General features: G+C 34.4%; 1 protein-coding gene across 3 annotated transcripts in view; it reads right to left on the reverse strand.

The window, feature by feature from the left end:
- The window catches only part of LOC124369905 (probable nuclear hormone receptor HR3), a 251,296-nt gene that overhangs the window by 135,341 nt on the left and 97,943 nt on the right, over positions 1-18,012 (reverse strand). The window contains exon 2 of one of the 3 annotated variants that reach the window (XM_046828073.1): positions 7,373-7,402. The exons of the other annotated variants lie outside the window; for them this stretch is intronic. Within the exon in view, the coding sequence (XP_046684029.1) occupies positions 7,373-7,400 (28 nt within the window). The 5' untranslated portion in view covers positions 7,401-7,402. The remainder of the gene's footprint in view (positions 1-7,372; positions 7,403-18,012) is intronic. 3 annotated transcript variants of the gene reach the window in all.

Raw genomic sequence — 18,012 nt, forward strand, 5'->3', positions numbered from 1 at the left:
ATACCGGATATGTTGGTCTGTAAATGATCAGGAAATCGACAAGTTTTCTGTTAATACATTGCAAAATACTTGTGTGACTGACAGGATCAACAAGAAATTAAAATATACGAGTATACTTCAGTTGTTTACTTACACACTATACGAACGATATGACTGTTTGTATTAGGTGGATAAAAATAATCAATATTACTTTGTATACCGGATATGTTGGTCTGTAAATGAACAACAAAAATCAGCAATTTTTGGGAAATGAATTGCGAATTACTTGTTCATATATTTATTGGATGAACAAGAATTAATAAAATATATAGTTTTTAAATATATTACATATCACCATATTTATTTTGGATGGAAAAGAACTTAATAACAAATATATGATTGTTTTTTATGTACATTGTAGATTAAATAACATAATTAGATTAGTTGGGACGGGAATTAGCAGGTGATGCACAGGTAACATGTTAGTTGTGTGTAACAAATGCATTTCATGGAGGATGAAATTTATGCACTTTTCAATTAGTGTACATTAATCTACATTTCATGTAGACTTTTATGCGTATAGCTAATTCTTACATGAACTAAAATCTCTTTGGCAGTTCTAGGTTTAAATAAATTAACATCATAGAAAGTTGTTGAGTGTATGGTTAATTTCTGGGATCGATTTCATTTCAGAATGCTGAATGGAAAAGATTTTGTTGGTAACGTGTGTGATAGCGTTAACTTAGACATACTATACACATATCTTGTACCATAGACATACTATACACCCTGTACCATAGCTACAATATATAATATGAACCATAGTCACAATATACACCCTGCACCATATGCATAATATATACCCTGTACCATATGCATAGTACGAGTATATACCCTGCACCATAGGCAAAATATATACCATGCACCATAGGCACAGTATATACCATGTAACATAGGCACAATATAACTATGCGCCACATGCACAATATACACCCTGCACCATGCGCACAATATATATCACACACCATGGACATAATATACAGGGTGTTCATTTGAAAACTTCAAACTCATATTAAAAGACTTATAGTCCAAGTATCAAAATTCTGTAAACGGGAGTGTATGTACTAATGGGGGGAACAAAAACAATATATTTTCAAAATGGGAGTGCTATCCCCATGCCCCCCGTACCCAAAGCCAACTTTTTGAAATGGTACCTTATACCTTGTGACACCTGAAATTGAAGCTCATAAAAGATGTTGTATTTTGGTAAAAAAATTGAAATCGGCCAAGCCGTTTGGTATCAGCAGCCAATAATGTAACTTCTTACACAGCAATTATTGGTCTAAAACTACTGTACTACTGCTAATAACAACAAAATTACTCACTGAATACTCTTGTAAATCCTTTGTAAACTTCAAATCAAATGTTAAAATTGGTATCCATTGTTGCCAAGAAAAAAAAACTATTGTCAAATTCTTGCCTAACCTTTCTAAAAGTTTCTCTGGTTAAGCTTCTGCACTCAGCAGTGATCCTGTTTTTAAGTCTTGGATACCAGTGGGGTGTGATTTAAAAACTACTGATTTCAAGTGACCCCACAAAAAAGTCTAAGGGTATTAAGTCTGGAGTCATTTAGCACGACTATCATCGAGGGATTCTCAATCGTAATGTTAATACAGTTTGAAATATTTAGGTCTAAGGTATTTCTTACGTATCAGGTCTGTGGAGAGCCATGATTGATAAACAGAGTAAATCGAAACTACTAGTTATACATTACCGGTTATACGTGTAATTTAATGACTGTTTCGTGATTGGTTGAAGCTTGACCAATCAGTGATAAATATGACCAAAAACCGGAGATCTTCTTTATCATAGAGTGCCTGCTTCTTGATAATTTTATGTTATCTCCTTTGTTACGGTACGGTATTTCCTATCTGGCGAGCCCGACTAGAATTTTGTAGAACACCTAGAGTTTGTAGAACACCTACAGTGTGTAGAACTACGATGACGTTTGTGACTTTCCGTACTTTTGTCACTAGTGTTGAAGTAAATAGTGATGGATGAGTTGAATTTTCAAAAACTGTCCTTGTCCAATACAAAAATTCGAGAAAACTGATTCAACCATATTGTATGCAGGAAATCGAACTAAACTAGTATCTTATTTAAGAGTGTATTAAAAAGCAATCTTGTTTCTAAACGTTCTTGTCTCCTACTAATGTAGTCATAAGAACTAACATCTATTTTTAAAGTTCAATTTGTCACAATGATGAGAATAATTGACTTCAGCTCAATCTCTTAGAGGCAATATAACTTTATAATTTTTAACAGGGAGCTTATCTATTTTAGATGTTATATTTCAGTTTATGGTGTGGTTTCAAACGTTAATAATATATAATATAATATAGTATGTATATATATATATATATATATATATATATATATATATATATACATACTATATAAATGATAGCATATGTTTAAAGGAAACTCTACGTCAATGTTGAGGCGTGAAAATGAGTGTGGCAAATCGTTTATGAATTAATAATTTGCCAATTATTGGCGGAATCTTGATATAACCAATATCTTATTTTAGAGGACATATCTATTGTAAATATTTGTCGTCTCACTATTGAGGTGACACACATTTATCACATTAACAGTTTAACGTATACGAGACGCTCTACCTCAATGTTGAGGCATAAAGCGTAAGGGAGATCAATGGCCACAGATTACCTTGATAAATATTGATATATTAGTAACAATGACAATAGCTTATGTTTAGTAGACGGTGTACCTCACTACTAAGACATAAACTATAGGATATTAATTATCAGAGTTTAACTTGACAAATATTGACATATTCATCACATTAATTCATGAGACGCTCTACTTCAATCTTGAGGTATAAAGCGTAAGGGAGATCAACGACCACAGAATAAATGGACGAATATTGACGTATTCTTCACATTAACTTAGGGGGCGCTCTACCTCAATGTTAAAGCATAAAGCGTAAGGGAGATCAATGACCACAGATTAACTTGACAAATATTGACATATTCATCACATTAACTTAGGGGGCGCTCTACCTCAATGTTGAGGCATAAAGCTTAAGGAAGATCAATGACCACAGATTAACTTGACAAATATTGACATATTCATCACATTAACTTAGGGGGCGCTCTACCTCAATGTTGAGGCATAAAGCGTAAGGAAGATCAATGACCACAGATTAACTTGACAAATATTGACATATTCATCACATTAACTTAGGGGGCGCTCTACCTCAATGTTGAGGCATAAAGCTTAAGGAAGATCAATGACCACAGATTAACTTGACAAATATTGACATATTCATTACATTAACTTAGGGGGCGCTCTAACTCAATGTTGAGGCATAAAGCTTAAGGAAGATCAATGACCACAGATTAAATTGACAAATATTGACATATTCATCGCAGTAACTTAGGGGGCGCTCTACCTCAATGTTGAGGCATAAAGCGTAAGGGAGATCAACGACCACAGAATAAATGGACAAATATTGACATATTCATCACATTAACTTAGGGGGCGCTCTACCTCAATGTTGAGGCATAAAGCTTAAGGAAGATCAATGACCACAGATTAACTTGACAAATATTGACATATTCATTACATTAACTTAGGGGGCGCTCTAACTCAATGTTGAGGCATAAAGCTTAAGGAAGATCAATGACCACAGATTAAATTGCCAAATATTGACATATTCATCGCAGTAACTTAGGGGGCGCTCTACCTCAATGTTGAGGTATAAAGCGTAAGGGAGATCAACGACCACAGAATAAATGGACAAATATTGACGTATTCTTCACATTAACTTAGGAGGCGCTCTACCTCAATGTTGATGCATAAAGCTTAAGGAAGATCAATGACAAAAGATTAACTAGACAAATATTGATATAATTGTTTCAATGACAATAGCTTACGTTTAGTAGTCAGAGTACCTCACATAAACCATGCGTATGGAGATTAATGATGAGTGATAAAATTGACAATCATTGACGTATTTGTCGCATTTGAAAGTGCATAAATGCAATATTCATAGTAAACCATTGCATTGATGTCCGTGATGTTTGCAAACCTCGCCTCGCCATTGCTTTGAATGGACATATTATCTCAAAGAGCTGTTTCACGCATTACTTACAACGCACTTAACACTTCATACGTTTATACCATGAGACTCACATATCTAAAGAACTCACCGGTGGAGCTGCGGGTAACAACTAGGAATATTCATAACAGCTTTATATACCCGTTCTATTAAGCGATAGTTATAAGGAATTAACCAACAGAAACGGAACCCTTCGGGTTTGTTTCTGTTATTTTTCAATTCCTACTCATAACCCTTTACAATACCTTCCCTAATAAAGAAACCAGAAAAAAGCTATCTGCAATGTAGGTGTTAAAATAGGTAGTTATTTTGAGCAATTGTATGCAAGCCCAAAGAAAAAACGGTTTTTTTACAGTACACATGTGTAATTTTTACCTCAGAGATTGACATGTTTTTCAGTGATTTCTTATTTGAGGAAATGTCATTTTTTTAATTAGATTTTTATATTGGTAAATTTTCCCTTCGGTTTTTGTTCGGTTATTTTTCAATTCCTAATCATAGCCCGTTCCCTGTATTACCTTCCCTAATACAGAAACCAGAAAAAAACTATCTGTAATGTAGGCATTAAAATAGTTATTTTAAGAAATTGTATCCAAATCCCAAATAAAAACGGCTTTACAGAAAGGGTTTTTTTACAGTACACATGTGTAATTTTTACCTCAGACATTGACATGTTTTTCAGTGATTTCTTATTTGAGGAAATGTCATTTTTTTTAATTAGATTTTTATATTGGTAAATTTTCCCTTCGGTTTTTGTTCGGTTATTTTTCAATTCCTAATCATAGCCCGTTCCCTGTATTACCTTCCCTAATACAGAAACCAGAAAAAACTATCTGTAATGTAGGCATTAAAATAGTTATTTTAAGAAATTGTATCCAAACCCAAATAAAAACGGCTTTACAGAAAGGGTTTTTTTACAGTACACACATGTGTAATTTTTACCTCAGAGATTGACATGTTTTTCAGTGATTTCCTTATTTGAGGAAATGTCATTTTTTTTAATTAGATTTTTATATTGGTAAATTTTCCCTTCGGTTTTTGTTCGGTTATTTTTCAATTCCTAATCATAGCCCGTTCCAATACCTTCCCTAATACAGAAACCAGAAAAAACTATCTGTAATGTAGGCATTAAAATAGTTATTTTAAGAAATTGTATCCAAGCCCAAAGAAAAACGGCTTTACAGAAAGGGGTTTTTTTACAGTACACACATGTAATTTTTACCTCGGAGATTGACATGTTTTTCAGTGATTTCCTATTTGAGGAAATGTCATTTTTTTAAATTAGATTTTATATTAGTAAATTTTCCCTTCGGTTTTTGTTCGGTTATTTTTCAATTCCTACTCATAGCCCGTTACAATACCTTCCCTAATACAGAAACCAGAAAAAACTATCTGTAATGTAGGCATTAAAATAGTTATTTTAAGAAATTGTATCCAAGCCCAAAGAAAAACGGCTTTACAGAAAGGGGTTTTTTACAGTACACATTTGTAATTTTTACCTCGGAGATTGACATGTTTTTCAGTGATATCCTATTTGAGGAAATGTCATTTTTTTAATTAGATTTTTATATTTAAAAACGTGGCATGTTTCCTAATAAGACACTGCGCGGGTAAATAAAATTGGTCTGAATATAAAAACAACGTAATTGTTTCTAATAATATTTAAAGTATAATAAAAATGTAGAGCGTATTGTGAAAAATATTATAACCTCGCCTTTAAATGTTTACTGTTAGCCAGTTTACTGCTTCAAATACGTACAATTCTTCATCTTAAGACTAGCCTAACCATTATTTTTTTCGGTCCTCCAAGAAGGAATTTATAGTATCGGCTTTGGAATTTAGAATAAATATAACAATAACTATCCGATTTCACCACCTTACTCACAGTTCGAGTGAGTAATGTTTGAAAGCCAGTTCGGTCGTCGACACCAAAGACGGAGACTCCCTACGTCCTGAGGTGTTGCAACTGCCTTCCTCGTACGGTCCGTGGTGACGACACAGTATGAGAACTTTACGTTTGCAGACCGAACCGCAGTCGCAACTGTACGGTATCACTCGCGTACAGTTTCGAAACTCGGAGTTGTGTTCAGTCGGAGAAAGAATTTCGGTGAAATCTGATTGGAAAGAAATCCGACCGAGTAGGTTTGCTCGCGTGGATTTGGAGAAAGCGGCGCGGAGCGGCGGGGAATTTTCGCTAAAGGCGCTTAGTTAAGTTGGCATTACTGGGCGTATCAACTGAGCAGTTGGACGGAGAGGTCCAGGTTATGGTTACGTTATAAACACTGTAGGCAATCGTAAGCTACTTTGGCATGCCGCAATGCTATCTTGCGTTTTGTGTTCTTTTTTACTGTCAGTATTAAATACAAATACTTCAATAAAACATAAACCACGCATCATTCGGTTTATAATTCTAAAAATATTTATATTGACAAAAGGAAGAAAGATCATATTCATTAAACGCAGTGAATATACAATAATCCAGGTTATACAAAGATGGTACAACTAATTTTATGAAAGTTAAAAAAATTTTGTTTAAACTTTTTAGTCTCAGGTCTTCAAAATCTGTTACAAGCAGGAAAGTTACATTAAAAAATTAATTTCATAAAAAATTGTAGCCAGTTAAAGTAATATCTTGGGTTTCTTATAATCAAGCGCACAGGAATTTATAACGTATATATATGAAAGGTAACTAAATTTAACTACATGTTTACTTTTTTCATAAAAAATGTAATTTCCTCAAGTAGAATTTTTATTACTTTTCTAGAATTATACACACACAAAAATGTTACTTTCTTAAGAGATTAAGCCATTAAAAACACATATCATTCCCGTGATTTAAAATTCAAATACCGTAAGGCAAAAGTCTGCATTCCTTCTAACGTTTTCTTTGAGCCCGGTTAAATATTACTAAAATTTAGTCTAGACCTCGTGGAGTACTTAGACATTTTTTTAACGATTTTGTGTCTTCGAAAAAGCTCTCAGCGATATGATTGTGAAAAAAGTAACCCAACCAAAACAGTTTTCACCATTTCTTGACCTACTACATATTTTAAATGAATACAAACGGCCATTTTACTTTATTAGTGCCAAATTACCGTTAAAACTTCAAAATTTTCTTCCGCATAAGTATAATGATTGACTATATTTAAAGCCTGCAGTGTACGCTTGTAGAGTCTACTCTTAGCCTAATTAAAGTAACCGCATAAAAATACGCAACGAATGATTTTTATAAATCAATTATATACTCACAAGACTGTTTCTCGTTTTGTGGCCACATACCTAGAACAAAAAAGAAACATTAGTAAATTAAAGCAACTAGAAGTTTCAAATGGAGGATTATCAGCTGCCCAAGTTTGACGTACCTTGTGAAAGGCGTCATCAAGGAACCATACTTACAGTTATCTAACTGTCTTGAAAACATTTGTTTAATTCCACACATAACCAACATACACAATACGTCAGCCTACGCAACTACTGTAAGTATACAAAATGTGCAAAAAGAGGGGAGGGGAATATTTGTTAATTAGCTGAAAATTTTTTAATTGCCTTTGAGAATATGTAATAACACCACGCAAAGGTGTGTTTGATGGATTTTAAATCACCCTCCTCTGCCTCAAAATAAATTTTGGGGTGAAAGGGAATTCAGTTTAGAATGTGATGACCCATTTAGTAAAATCTGAAACTAATGGTTATGATGAGACAAAATCATCGACGCAAAGAAAATATATTTCTGGTAATTATTTACAAAATGAGTTCAGTGTGAACAAAGCTAAAATTCTAACTTCTTGTTTGATTGAGAACACTTAAATACCACAAATTTTCTCCATCTTTTTCTTTGATGAAAAGTTTTAAATTCAAGTGCCACACGATGGGTTAAATACAAGTTAAATACATCTAACATGAATTGAAAACTCTGTTTTTGTTCAAAACTTGGCCATTTTTGAAATAATGGTAGCTAATTAGATTTTTTTCGATGGTTTTTAATTTGAGATACCGCCAGATGTGTTACCTCATGGGAAATTTGAAAATTCCCAACCATTCAAAAGTTTAGGGGGGTAGAACTTTTAATACGGCTAGTACATTGTACATATAAGTCAACGTATACATACATACATATATATATACACACACACACACACACACATATATATATATATATATATATATATATATATATATATATATATATATATATATATATATATTCCAAATTAGACTCCATGTTGCTAACAAAAAGAATAGTTACCCCTCTAAATATTCAATTACACTACTGTATTAAAAGTTTTCCTATTTTTGTGTGTCCTGTATTAAGAAATTTTTTAAATAAATTATAATATCAGTTGTTGAACTAACTCGTGTGTTTTAACATCACAGCCCATATTTACAAGTTCCAAACTTTTTTTGTGCAATTATAAAAGTTTTTAAGAGCTGTGCCACAGATTGAAGAATGGCCAGAAATTCTAGACTATGATCTTGCACTAGCTAAGCAAAAATGACCCTATTATATTTTGTTGCACATCTAGGGTGCAAACAAAAGTAGGTTAACTTAATTCTGACGGAAAAAACACAAGTGTTCATGTTTTAACATGGTTCCTTGTATAAATATTCGTGTAAATAGAATACATTTTAACTTTGCATTCGAAATTAAGACAAAAAAGAACAAAAACTACATTACACTGAACACAACAAGAACAAGAACTGATTAATACATTATGACTAAATAAATAATACTAGTTCCACATATAAGGTGAAAAAGGTAACATTTAATTTACTGGCCGAAGGTTAATATAATAATACATTAGATAATTAATTTAAAAATATTTTATACAATGTATTTTATTACGCTACAGTATAAGGAAATACACCGTGGCAGCAGGATCTGCCGGTTGCAGGTATTGGTCTTCTGTTGTATAATATATCCTGTATTGAGGACTAACAGGTTTCTAGGGTTACAGTCGGGAAGCTTTCAGGCAAAACTGCGGGACAACCAGTTAAATAATTATCTCTTCCGTATGTAACAGCTGCTGGTTCTTATTTACACGGTTGGAGTTTTCGTCTCTCTCGGTATTTCGGATATTTTGGGGAATGGTAGGCTCAGGAGACTGATATTGTGTCAGTGCACCTCCTCTAATACTACACCCCTGGTGCCTCTGACGTCATTGTAACGTCACACATGTGGAGGTATAACTCCAAACCTGGATGTACAAGGATTGATATTACACACACCTTAAGGGGGGTATAGTTCCACTGTTGTACACATAAATGGTCTGTATAACGGGGGGGGGGGGGTGTAGTGCTAGAGTGTGGAGACGTTCAAGAACTGGCGCTACACCCTCTCGTTGCTAAGGGGGTAAAAGTCCAAAGGTACGTAACCAGGACACAGACCCCTCGAGGAGTGACGTCACAGGCTACAGAGGGTGTAGTTCCAGAGCCTGTACATGTACAAGGACTGGAACTAAATCCCCCCAGGGGGTGTAGTTCCACAGGTGTACAAGTATACGGTCAGAATAACAGTACCAGAGCCTGGCCATGCCCATGGTCTGCCGCTACACCCAACCCCCGTTGCTAAGGGGGGTAAAAGTCCACACAGACCCCCCAAGCAGTGACGTCACAGGCTCCAGAGGGTGTAGTCCCAGAACCTGTATATGTACAAAGACTGAAACTAAATCCCCCGGGAGGTATAGTTCCACTGCTGTACACGCTCTGAATAACGTCCCCGGGGTTTAGTGCCAGAGCCTAGTCATGTCCATGAACTGCCGCTGCACCCCCCCCCCCTGTTGCTAAAGGAGGTAAAAGTCCACACAGACCCCCCGAGGAGTGATGTCACAGCTTCCGGAGTCTGCAGTTGTAGGGGGTACGACGGTGGTGACCCAGACCGACTACCGCTATTGTGCCACTTCAGGCCAGGATCTACAATGAAGCCATCGATGTCAACAGTTTACTCGGGCCGGACAGGAACGTGCCCTATACCGAGTAACAATGTCCGGTCGCCGAAGTGGTTTACATTGGGCACACACGTCCCAGACAGTTGGTGCTGTAAAAACAATTACAGTTGGTTTACAATGTAGCGTGTACTTCTGTACACTCAATGTCTTAGGCAATATCCACCCACTCTGTGACTCATGCGGTGACGTTAGGCAACGTTAGGGATTAGGCTATAACAGAGATTCGTGCATTAATATTATTGTTATGAATTAAAAACATGTTAAATAAAAATAATGAAGAGTGAAATAAATAAACAGCTACTGAACTTGCTGTTTCTCTTCGTGTATGGGGTCTAATGACATTTACGCAAATTAAAGTCTTAAACACACAGTGTATTACTGAAAAATCGATTCCTTACTGACTTAAACATTTGAAAATATATTCATTAAGTATATTGATTATATTAAAAGAACAAATTCACTGTCTAAAATTTTAAGGTGTTGAAAAACAGTCTGAATGGACAGTGTAGAGATTGAATATAGTTCTAAAAAAAATCATATAAATTTTATATTTGTTCCGCGTTTGTTATTAGCGGTATAATATCTGAAAGAAGAACAACAGTACGAACATTTTGCTCTCTTCATATCTCACACACAGTATGACGTTTCGAGAATACCGTCTGCTGTCTTTTTCAGGTTTCAAACCTTAAAAGGTTAAGAAAGCTTAAGTTCTGTCCGAGAAATAAAGCACTGTAAAACTCAGTGTCAATTATTATCAACAGAAATGTAAGGTTTTAAACACTACAAAAAAGTAAAAAACAAAAAAATTTAAAAATCTTTGTACACACAAATCGGTGACTCACGCAGAACAGAGAGGCCTTTTTTCACTAGTTGCCGGAAAAAAGAAATGACAACACCCGTATTCGTAGGAGAAACATATTCAAGCCTTTCAATCAACAAATAATATGTTCCCATAGTTAAACTGCGTAGTAATTATATTGATTTAGGACAGTGTTAACGAAAACGAGGTAACGATGTTCTTATAATCTTAGTGGAGAATTGTACCTCTTAAGCATATTGATAAATGTAGAATTAGAATCAACCTTTTAAACATTGAAGCTATTGGGTAGTAATATTAATTAATTGTATTAATTAATCATTTGTAACTTTTACTGATCTTATGTGAGGACGTGTTCCGCATATACAAATTTTTATTTTATAACTTTCAGAATATTAAGACTTAAATTCAAATTAGATCTTGTAAATAGGTAATCACGCTTGATGACTCTGGGTTCTGGGTAATAGATGAATGTTTTGCCGTTGTACTTTTCCTTACATGATAAATGGCGTGATCGTAGTAATCCAAATTATTTTTGCGTGTTAAAAAATTAGCGTTTTGCTAAATAAAGTTTGTTTCTAAATATTAAATTACAACTTTTGAAATATTTCAAAAAAGGTTCAATTTTGTTTGTTTCGTGCTTTTTAGCAATTCAGCTGTTAAGAATACACTAATATTTTAGAGTCAAACGCTTATAAAACATTTCAATTCTAACACAATTTTATATTTACCCAACACACACGTGGCTCTAGTAAAATCGAGTAACTTGATATGAGAGATTCAAATTAGCCTAAACCTGCATGGCGCTGCACAGTTTACGTATACGGCCCAGTAGGTAATCACTGTGAATTCTACATAGCATATTAGAGTCAATACTTTGTAAAAACGTACGTTTTACAGCTTAGCCACTGGTAACAGCAAGTGGTACAGAAACAATAATTGGCGTACAGGAGTTGGAAAGGATACCCCTACAGGGTTGGTTGTACAGGTAATCCGAAGCTCTTTGGGCCGTTGAACCCGATGTTGCCGAGGGCAAAACCCTCAAGTTAACTCGTGGGTCGGAGCGGTGGGCGAGGGGTAGGGGTCGGGGGTGGAGAGAGAGGAAAAATAAAGAAGATTGTAAATCACTGTCACCTCTATAACTTTAAAGTTGCTCTCTAAAACTACTGAAATACACTGAATGTTTTAGAACGAAAGGATTATTTCACGTAATGGAAATTAATTTATCTGTGTACCAGTTTTGCCTCTGGGTACTATCTCCAGGTTACTGCTATCCTCTATTCAGTTTCTGTTATAGTTTAAACGTGAGTTTTCGTCCCAAGCAGAACTTCGCATAGTTCAGAGTAGATTAATTATAACAATTATAACAATAACAATTAAAAAACAGTCTGATAACTTTATACGTTAAAAATAGGATTGGTCGAAAACCGGGAAAATACGTTTATCCAAACTTGAAACAACCGCTGTCAGAAACTGAGCGAACAATTGCATAATTTATGAGAAGATTCAAAATCGAGAGTACTATTGGGCGAAAGGTTAACTCATTTCCCGGAAGCAGCGTCAGCCGATGATTGGATACTGGATGAACCACTGAGCAAAATGGACAATGGAGGAAGAGCAAGAGAACTATTGGCCATAAACCACGAGAGGCAGTGATTCGGAACCGGTAAAGCTAACCCAAGAATGGGAGACAAACATAATTATGGCAAACTACAAGAGCCACTATCCAGAACATGGGATGGCCACTCGCCTAAAACAGGAAGTTTCATGATGCACTGGATCACATTAGTTTCATGTTCGGTTCACATGCCGTAGTGTCGTTACTATCTTCAATTTTATCTAACTATCCACGTCTTATTGTTTATATTTATAATATTAAAAGTCTAAGAACATAGAAGTCAATTCTGAGGAATGATATTCCTGTGGACGAATGATGTTTATTCCTAAAACGCCTTTTATTCACCTCTGAGATGAGATAGGGAGACCTAGCGATAAAATAGAACGACCTCATCCATGAGGAAGAACGTTCTCTGGAACATCCAGTTGAAATTACATTAGTTTCCATCGTAACTTTGAAAACAGCTGGAGCGACTAGTTAGGACGCTGTAAACAATTTATCGCTTCATAAAAAACTAGGCAATACCACCAATGTCGTGAAGAGAATCAAATTAACGTATCAATGTATTTCTTAACATAAGAACTAGTTAGAAAACCAAAGTAATTTATAATTTAATTCAAAATCGATTGAATAAAACGCATAAGTTTTTTTTCGTTTATGTAAAATTGCCATCGACTAGTTATTATTTGAAGAGGTTGCAGGGGGTGTTTTGCAATTGTTACTTAATATTACGTAACACATAGAAACGAGGAAAATGTCCCTAGAATTGTGCAGAATGTGTCCTGTGCTGTGTTGATGACTGATTAATCTACTCTTGGAAAACATTGAATCTGGAGACTGCAGAAAGGCGGTGATTTCAAACAGTGTAATAGCAAGCAACCATATACTCATGTAGACCTACTACAAATTCCCACTTTTCAGAACTAATTAAAAATTCAAGGGCCAAAATATACCGCAAGATTTCATCTGCCTGCCATTTCTGCGTAGCGAATAATGTAATATTTCGTTGTTGAGTATGATGAATAGTTTCATTCTCACAAATTGTTGCAGATAAATATTTGAAAGTAAATGCATAATAATGTATGGTACTTCTAACAATGCACATGTTACTAAAGTTAACTTAAAATTTACTTTGAATAATTGACACTGTCTTTGAAGGTTGTACAAAAATTGAACACCTTTGATTCGAACAGAATCGTGGGCTTTTTGAACTTATTAGAATCGATTTTGAGTATCAGGAAATAAAATGAAGAGATTTCGATAAAAAAAAAATCTACTTATCGGTTTTCAGTTATAAAGGACACGAAAATATCGTGTTCAGTTGTCAGTTATTAAGAACCCCACAATATCGTGTTCAGTTGTCAGTTATTAAGGACACGACAATATCCTGTTCAGTTGTCAGTTATTAAGGACCGACAATATCGTGTTCAGTCGTCAGTTTTTGAGGAAACGACAATATCGTGTTCATTTATCAGTTATTAAGAACACGATATTATAGTGTTCAGTTAACAGTTATTAAGGACACAATAATATCGTGTTCAGTTCTCAGTTATAAACGACACGACAACATCGTGTTCAGTTGTCAGTTATAAAGGACACGACAACATCGTGTTCAGTTGTCATTTATTAAGGACACGACCAAAATAAGTCTTAAATTAGTGTAGTTGTCTGTCCACCTGTGCAAAAACCCTTACTAGGAAGGTCCTAGAGACTTTAAACTCAGTAAAGAGTTTCCTCATGGTTGAAGGAAGAACTCTATTACTTTTGGAATCAAAAGGTCAAAGGGAAATAAAGTCGCCCTTTGATAATCTGTCATGTCGTCCAAAACTGTTTGTTTTTACTAATAAGTGATTTATACAATGTAGACCATACCATAAATCAAATTATGTGTAAGTTCAAATAGGATTTATTATCTAAGTAATGTATTAGGACACACAATTATCAAAATTATTATAAATTGTAAAACCTATTCAGGAATCCCCGTAACACGCCTTGGCGCGTCCACAAAAACTGCACTGTCCCACATGTGTGGACATCTGTAGTGGCCGCTGACTGTTATCTCAGAATGTCTGAATGGAATACCTGTTTACTAAGTGTCCAACAAGTGCTGATGTTTCATGCTGCCGCAGGAACTAGCCATTATGTAGGCGTTTTCATACCGCCCTTCTTTAGAAATTTCAATGCCGCCTTAAGAAACTCTTCATAACAATGAACCTTTCATGAGATATTAAAAAACGTACCAATAAATGGTTCGATTGTGGATTTATTTCTTTAGGTTATAATGAAAACAACATTTCAACGTTATGAATGTTGGGTTTAGTTCCAATCCAATTCACTCTTACTGCAGCCTCTAGACTCTGACGTTATTACAGATTTGACTTCTGGGATCTGGAGCCATGTTCTTCCAAAAAATCGACGAACAATATACATTTTTTCATTATCAGAGAACCTAGATAACAAAATATAAAATATAGTGTAATCCAGGAGAATTAGCATTGTAATTATCTCATCAGGTGCACAATTGAGTGCACTGATGTTTCCGACATGATCTCTAAGCACGGTGGAGCAACTGAGTTTTCTAATAAAATAACGTAGCCATGGTGGGAAGGGTATGGGATGTAAATTGTTCGTTTTGAGCTTCGTAGTCGACTGTTCGGATCTCTTCGAACGAACAGCTGCAGATTCCAGGAGTCAAGTCTGTAACAGCGTCAGAGTTTAGAGGCTGCAGTAAGAGGGAATTGGACTGGAGCTGAACTCAACATTCATATCGAACCAATCCTTCCAACCATGGCTAAGTCATGTGTCCAATATTTCAACGTATGAACAGAAATGGCTATGAATATTTAAAATTAAAAAGGTGTGCAGAGTTACTTACTGAAATTGAGCTATAAATGTACCATTATTAACTCTATAGAATTGTTTAAAAATATAACACTGATCTGATGTCTGATGCTAGTCAGAGATTTCGAAAGTTAGCGTTTAAAGAATTGCTATCCCAATCACGAATAAAACGTTTTAGAAAACATTTCCACTGTTTAGGAGGTTTCAAAAACCTCAGAAACGTAATTTATGTTGACTAGGTCTACTATATTTTAAAGGACAACATATGAGTCTGTTAGTACTTCAATGTGTTGAACTTCTGAAATGATAAACTGGCTTCTAGGAATAAGTAAAAACCCCACACATATTAAGTAATAGAGAGTCGGAATGCAACAGAGGTACTCTGAAAAGTGATTGGAGAGCCTCTCGTATTACTTTATTACTAAAATCGCCAACAAAAAAAGTAATAAACTGTCAAATTTTAATGTTTTGTAAAGAAAAATTTCGGACTATGACTAGCTTCAAAATTTTCTACTCCACATCACCCCAAATCATTGCTAACACAATTATAATATTGAGATATTTCGACGTCTCCCTGGAGAACCACAATCAGTTGAGAGGTGTTAAACTGAACTTTACCTTGAAGACAAATATGATACCGTTGCAGTATAACAACTAATATTTAGTGATCATACTAATCCTAAAACTATTAAAAGTCCCGTATTAAAATTCTAAATAGTTCTAGATCAACAAGTTTTGCCTTATAAAGTGAAATTGGAAAAAGCATATTTACTTGTTGGACAATAAAAATAAATATTTAAGCGACAGCTGTCTAAATTAGAGATGTAGCCTCGAAAAGTGTTTGATATAAATATACATTAATACATCTTTTAACACTTTCTTATAGATTTTGTTTTGTATAATGTACATTTCGAATTCAATAAATTCATCATCAGGTACTACTTGTAGGTTAAGGTAAATGACGTAAATAAATAATTGAAATAATTTTCATATGTTTTTATCTACCTTGGTGGCTATATTTTTATATTTAATTTTATATGTAATCAATTTATATGTTTTTGATGTCTATCGAATAATACATTTTCTTTCAGAAAATCTTTGTCATTTAATAGTAAATTAAGATTAAATTTGGCACTTTTATAATTTCAAAATGTTCTAAAGCTGACAATGAATGACTTGTTTTGCATGTGCGTAAAAGTTCAAGATTGTTTTCGATGTTTATGTATGTATGGGAAGTGTCATATAAATGGCCAGCATATTTTGAATTTCATGATGTCTTCAATGCTTTGATGTGTTCATTAAATATAATTTTAAAGGATCGGCCGGTTTGTCTAATATAGTGGTTTTGTCAATTATTGGAATTTAATTTTTATACTCCACTATTACAAAATTAATTAGGTATGTCTAATTCGTGTCATGTTACACATATTATTCTTTTGGGTTATTTATTTTCAATGACATGTTTTATACTTATTGAGTATTCATGAATTAAAACTCAGCACAGCCATAAACTATTTGAAATAATCGCTTAAATTTCTAATTTCAAAGTATGAAAGCCTTACTGGTAAAGTAATTAAGAATGGGTGAGGCTGGACCACGGAAAGACTTTTAGCTTTCCAAGAAGGGATTGAAATATAAATCTCTAAGAACATTTCGTAGATTTCAATGTAGGCCTATAACGAAATATATAATTAGCCAATAACGAACCGTTGCACCTCGTGAAGGATCTAGTCGTTAATTACAAAGAGATAAAATTTCAGAAGACAATCACACATAGGCTGTAATTTGGAAACCATAAGCACGAAGAGACTAAATTGGATGGTAGTAAGCCGTTTAGAGAAGCCCTTTCCAGAGCGGACCGAAAACCCGCTGACTGTCCTATTACCTCATGTATATGTGGGTGTACACTCGTGTGCACTGTTAAAAGTGAACAGGCGTGAGCACTGTCAAACTTTTTAAATCTAATTAAATCAGCGTATGGCCAAATAGCTTAAAATATCTTGGTTCATTCGGCGTCACCAATAATAACTGTACGAGCAAAATATGCTTCGCTCTCAAAGATATTTCTTTATATTACCAACAAGCATTCGGTAGGGAAGATCAATAAGCATGTAGGCAGAAAATAAATTGCAGTTGACTGCTACTCAGATTCTACATCTCTGTTCAATTCTCCGCCTCTAAAACTAGATCTACACGTTGCGTACTAAGATTCAATCTTAGACCTTTTGCTGGTGGGGAAAATTGACTCTACAGAATAGTTGTTTAGTGTTTTTCAACACAAGACTACGCCACTAATTTAAAATGTCCTTCATCTGTTTTATATTTCCATTATTAAAAATGAGTAAGCTAACCCATTGACATTAAAGACACTATACAAACCATACCTATAGATAAATAACTGAAACTGTACAACAGTAATATAAACAGTACAGATTTATATCCAACTATATGTAATAATTACATACCGAGACTCCAAAATGCACTCCACTTAAATTTTGAAAACATTAAAGTTTTAAATTTCCTGTAATATATGCAATCTTATCACTTAGAGGAAGTGCTTGACGGTTTTTCAAACCACCCCACTTTCCAAAACAGTTAGGGATGATTTACTATCACTGGTAAATGAATAAAACATTTCCCAATATTTATTTTATTATTGCGCAAAGCC

Source organism: Homalodisca vitripennis, chromosome X (genome assembly GCF_021130785.1).
Source record: "Homalodisca vitripennis isolate AUS2020 chromosome X, UT_GWSS_2.1, whole genome shotgun sequence".
Classification (NCBI taxonomy): domain Eukaryota; kingdom Metazoa; phylum Arthropoda; class Insecta; order Hemiptera; family Cicadellidae; genus Homalodisca; species Homalodisca vitripennis.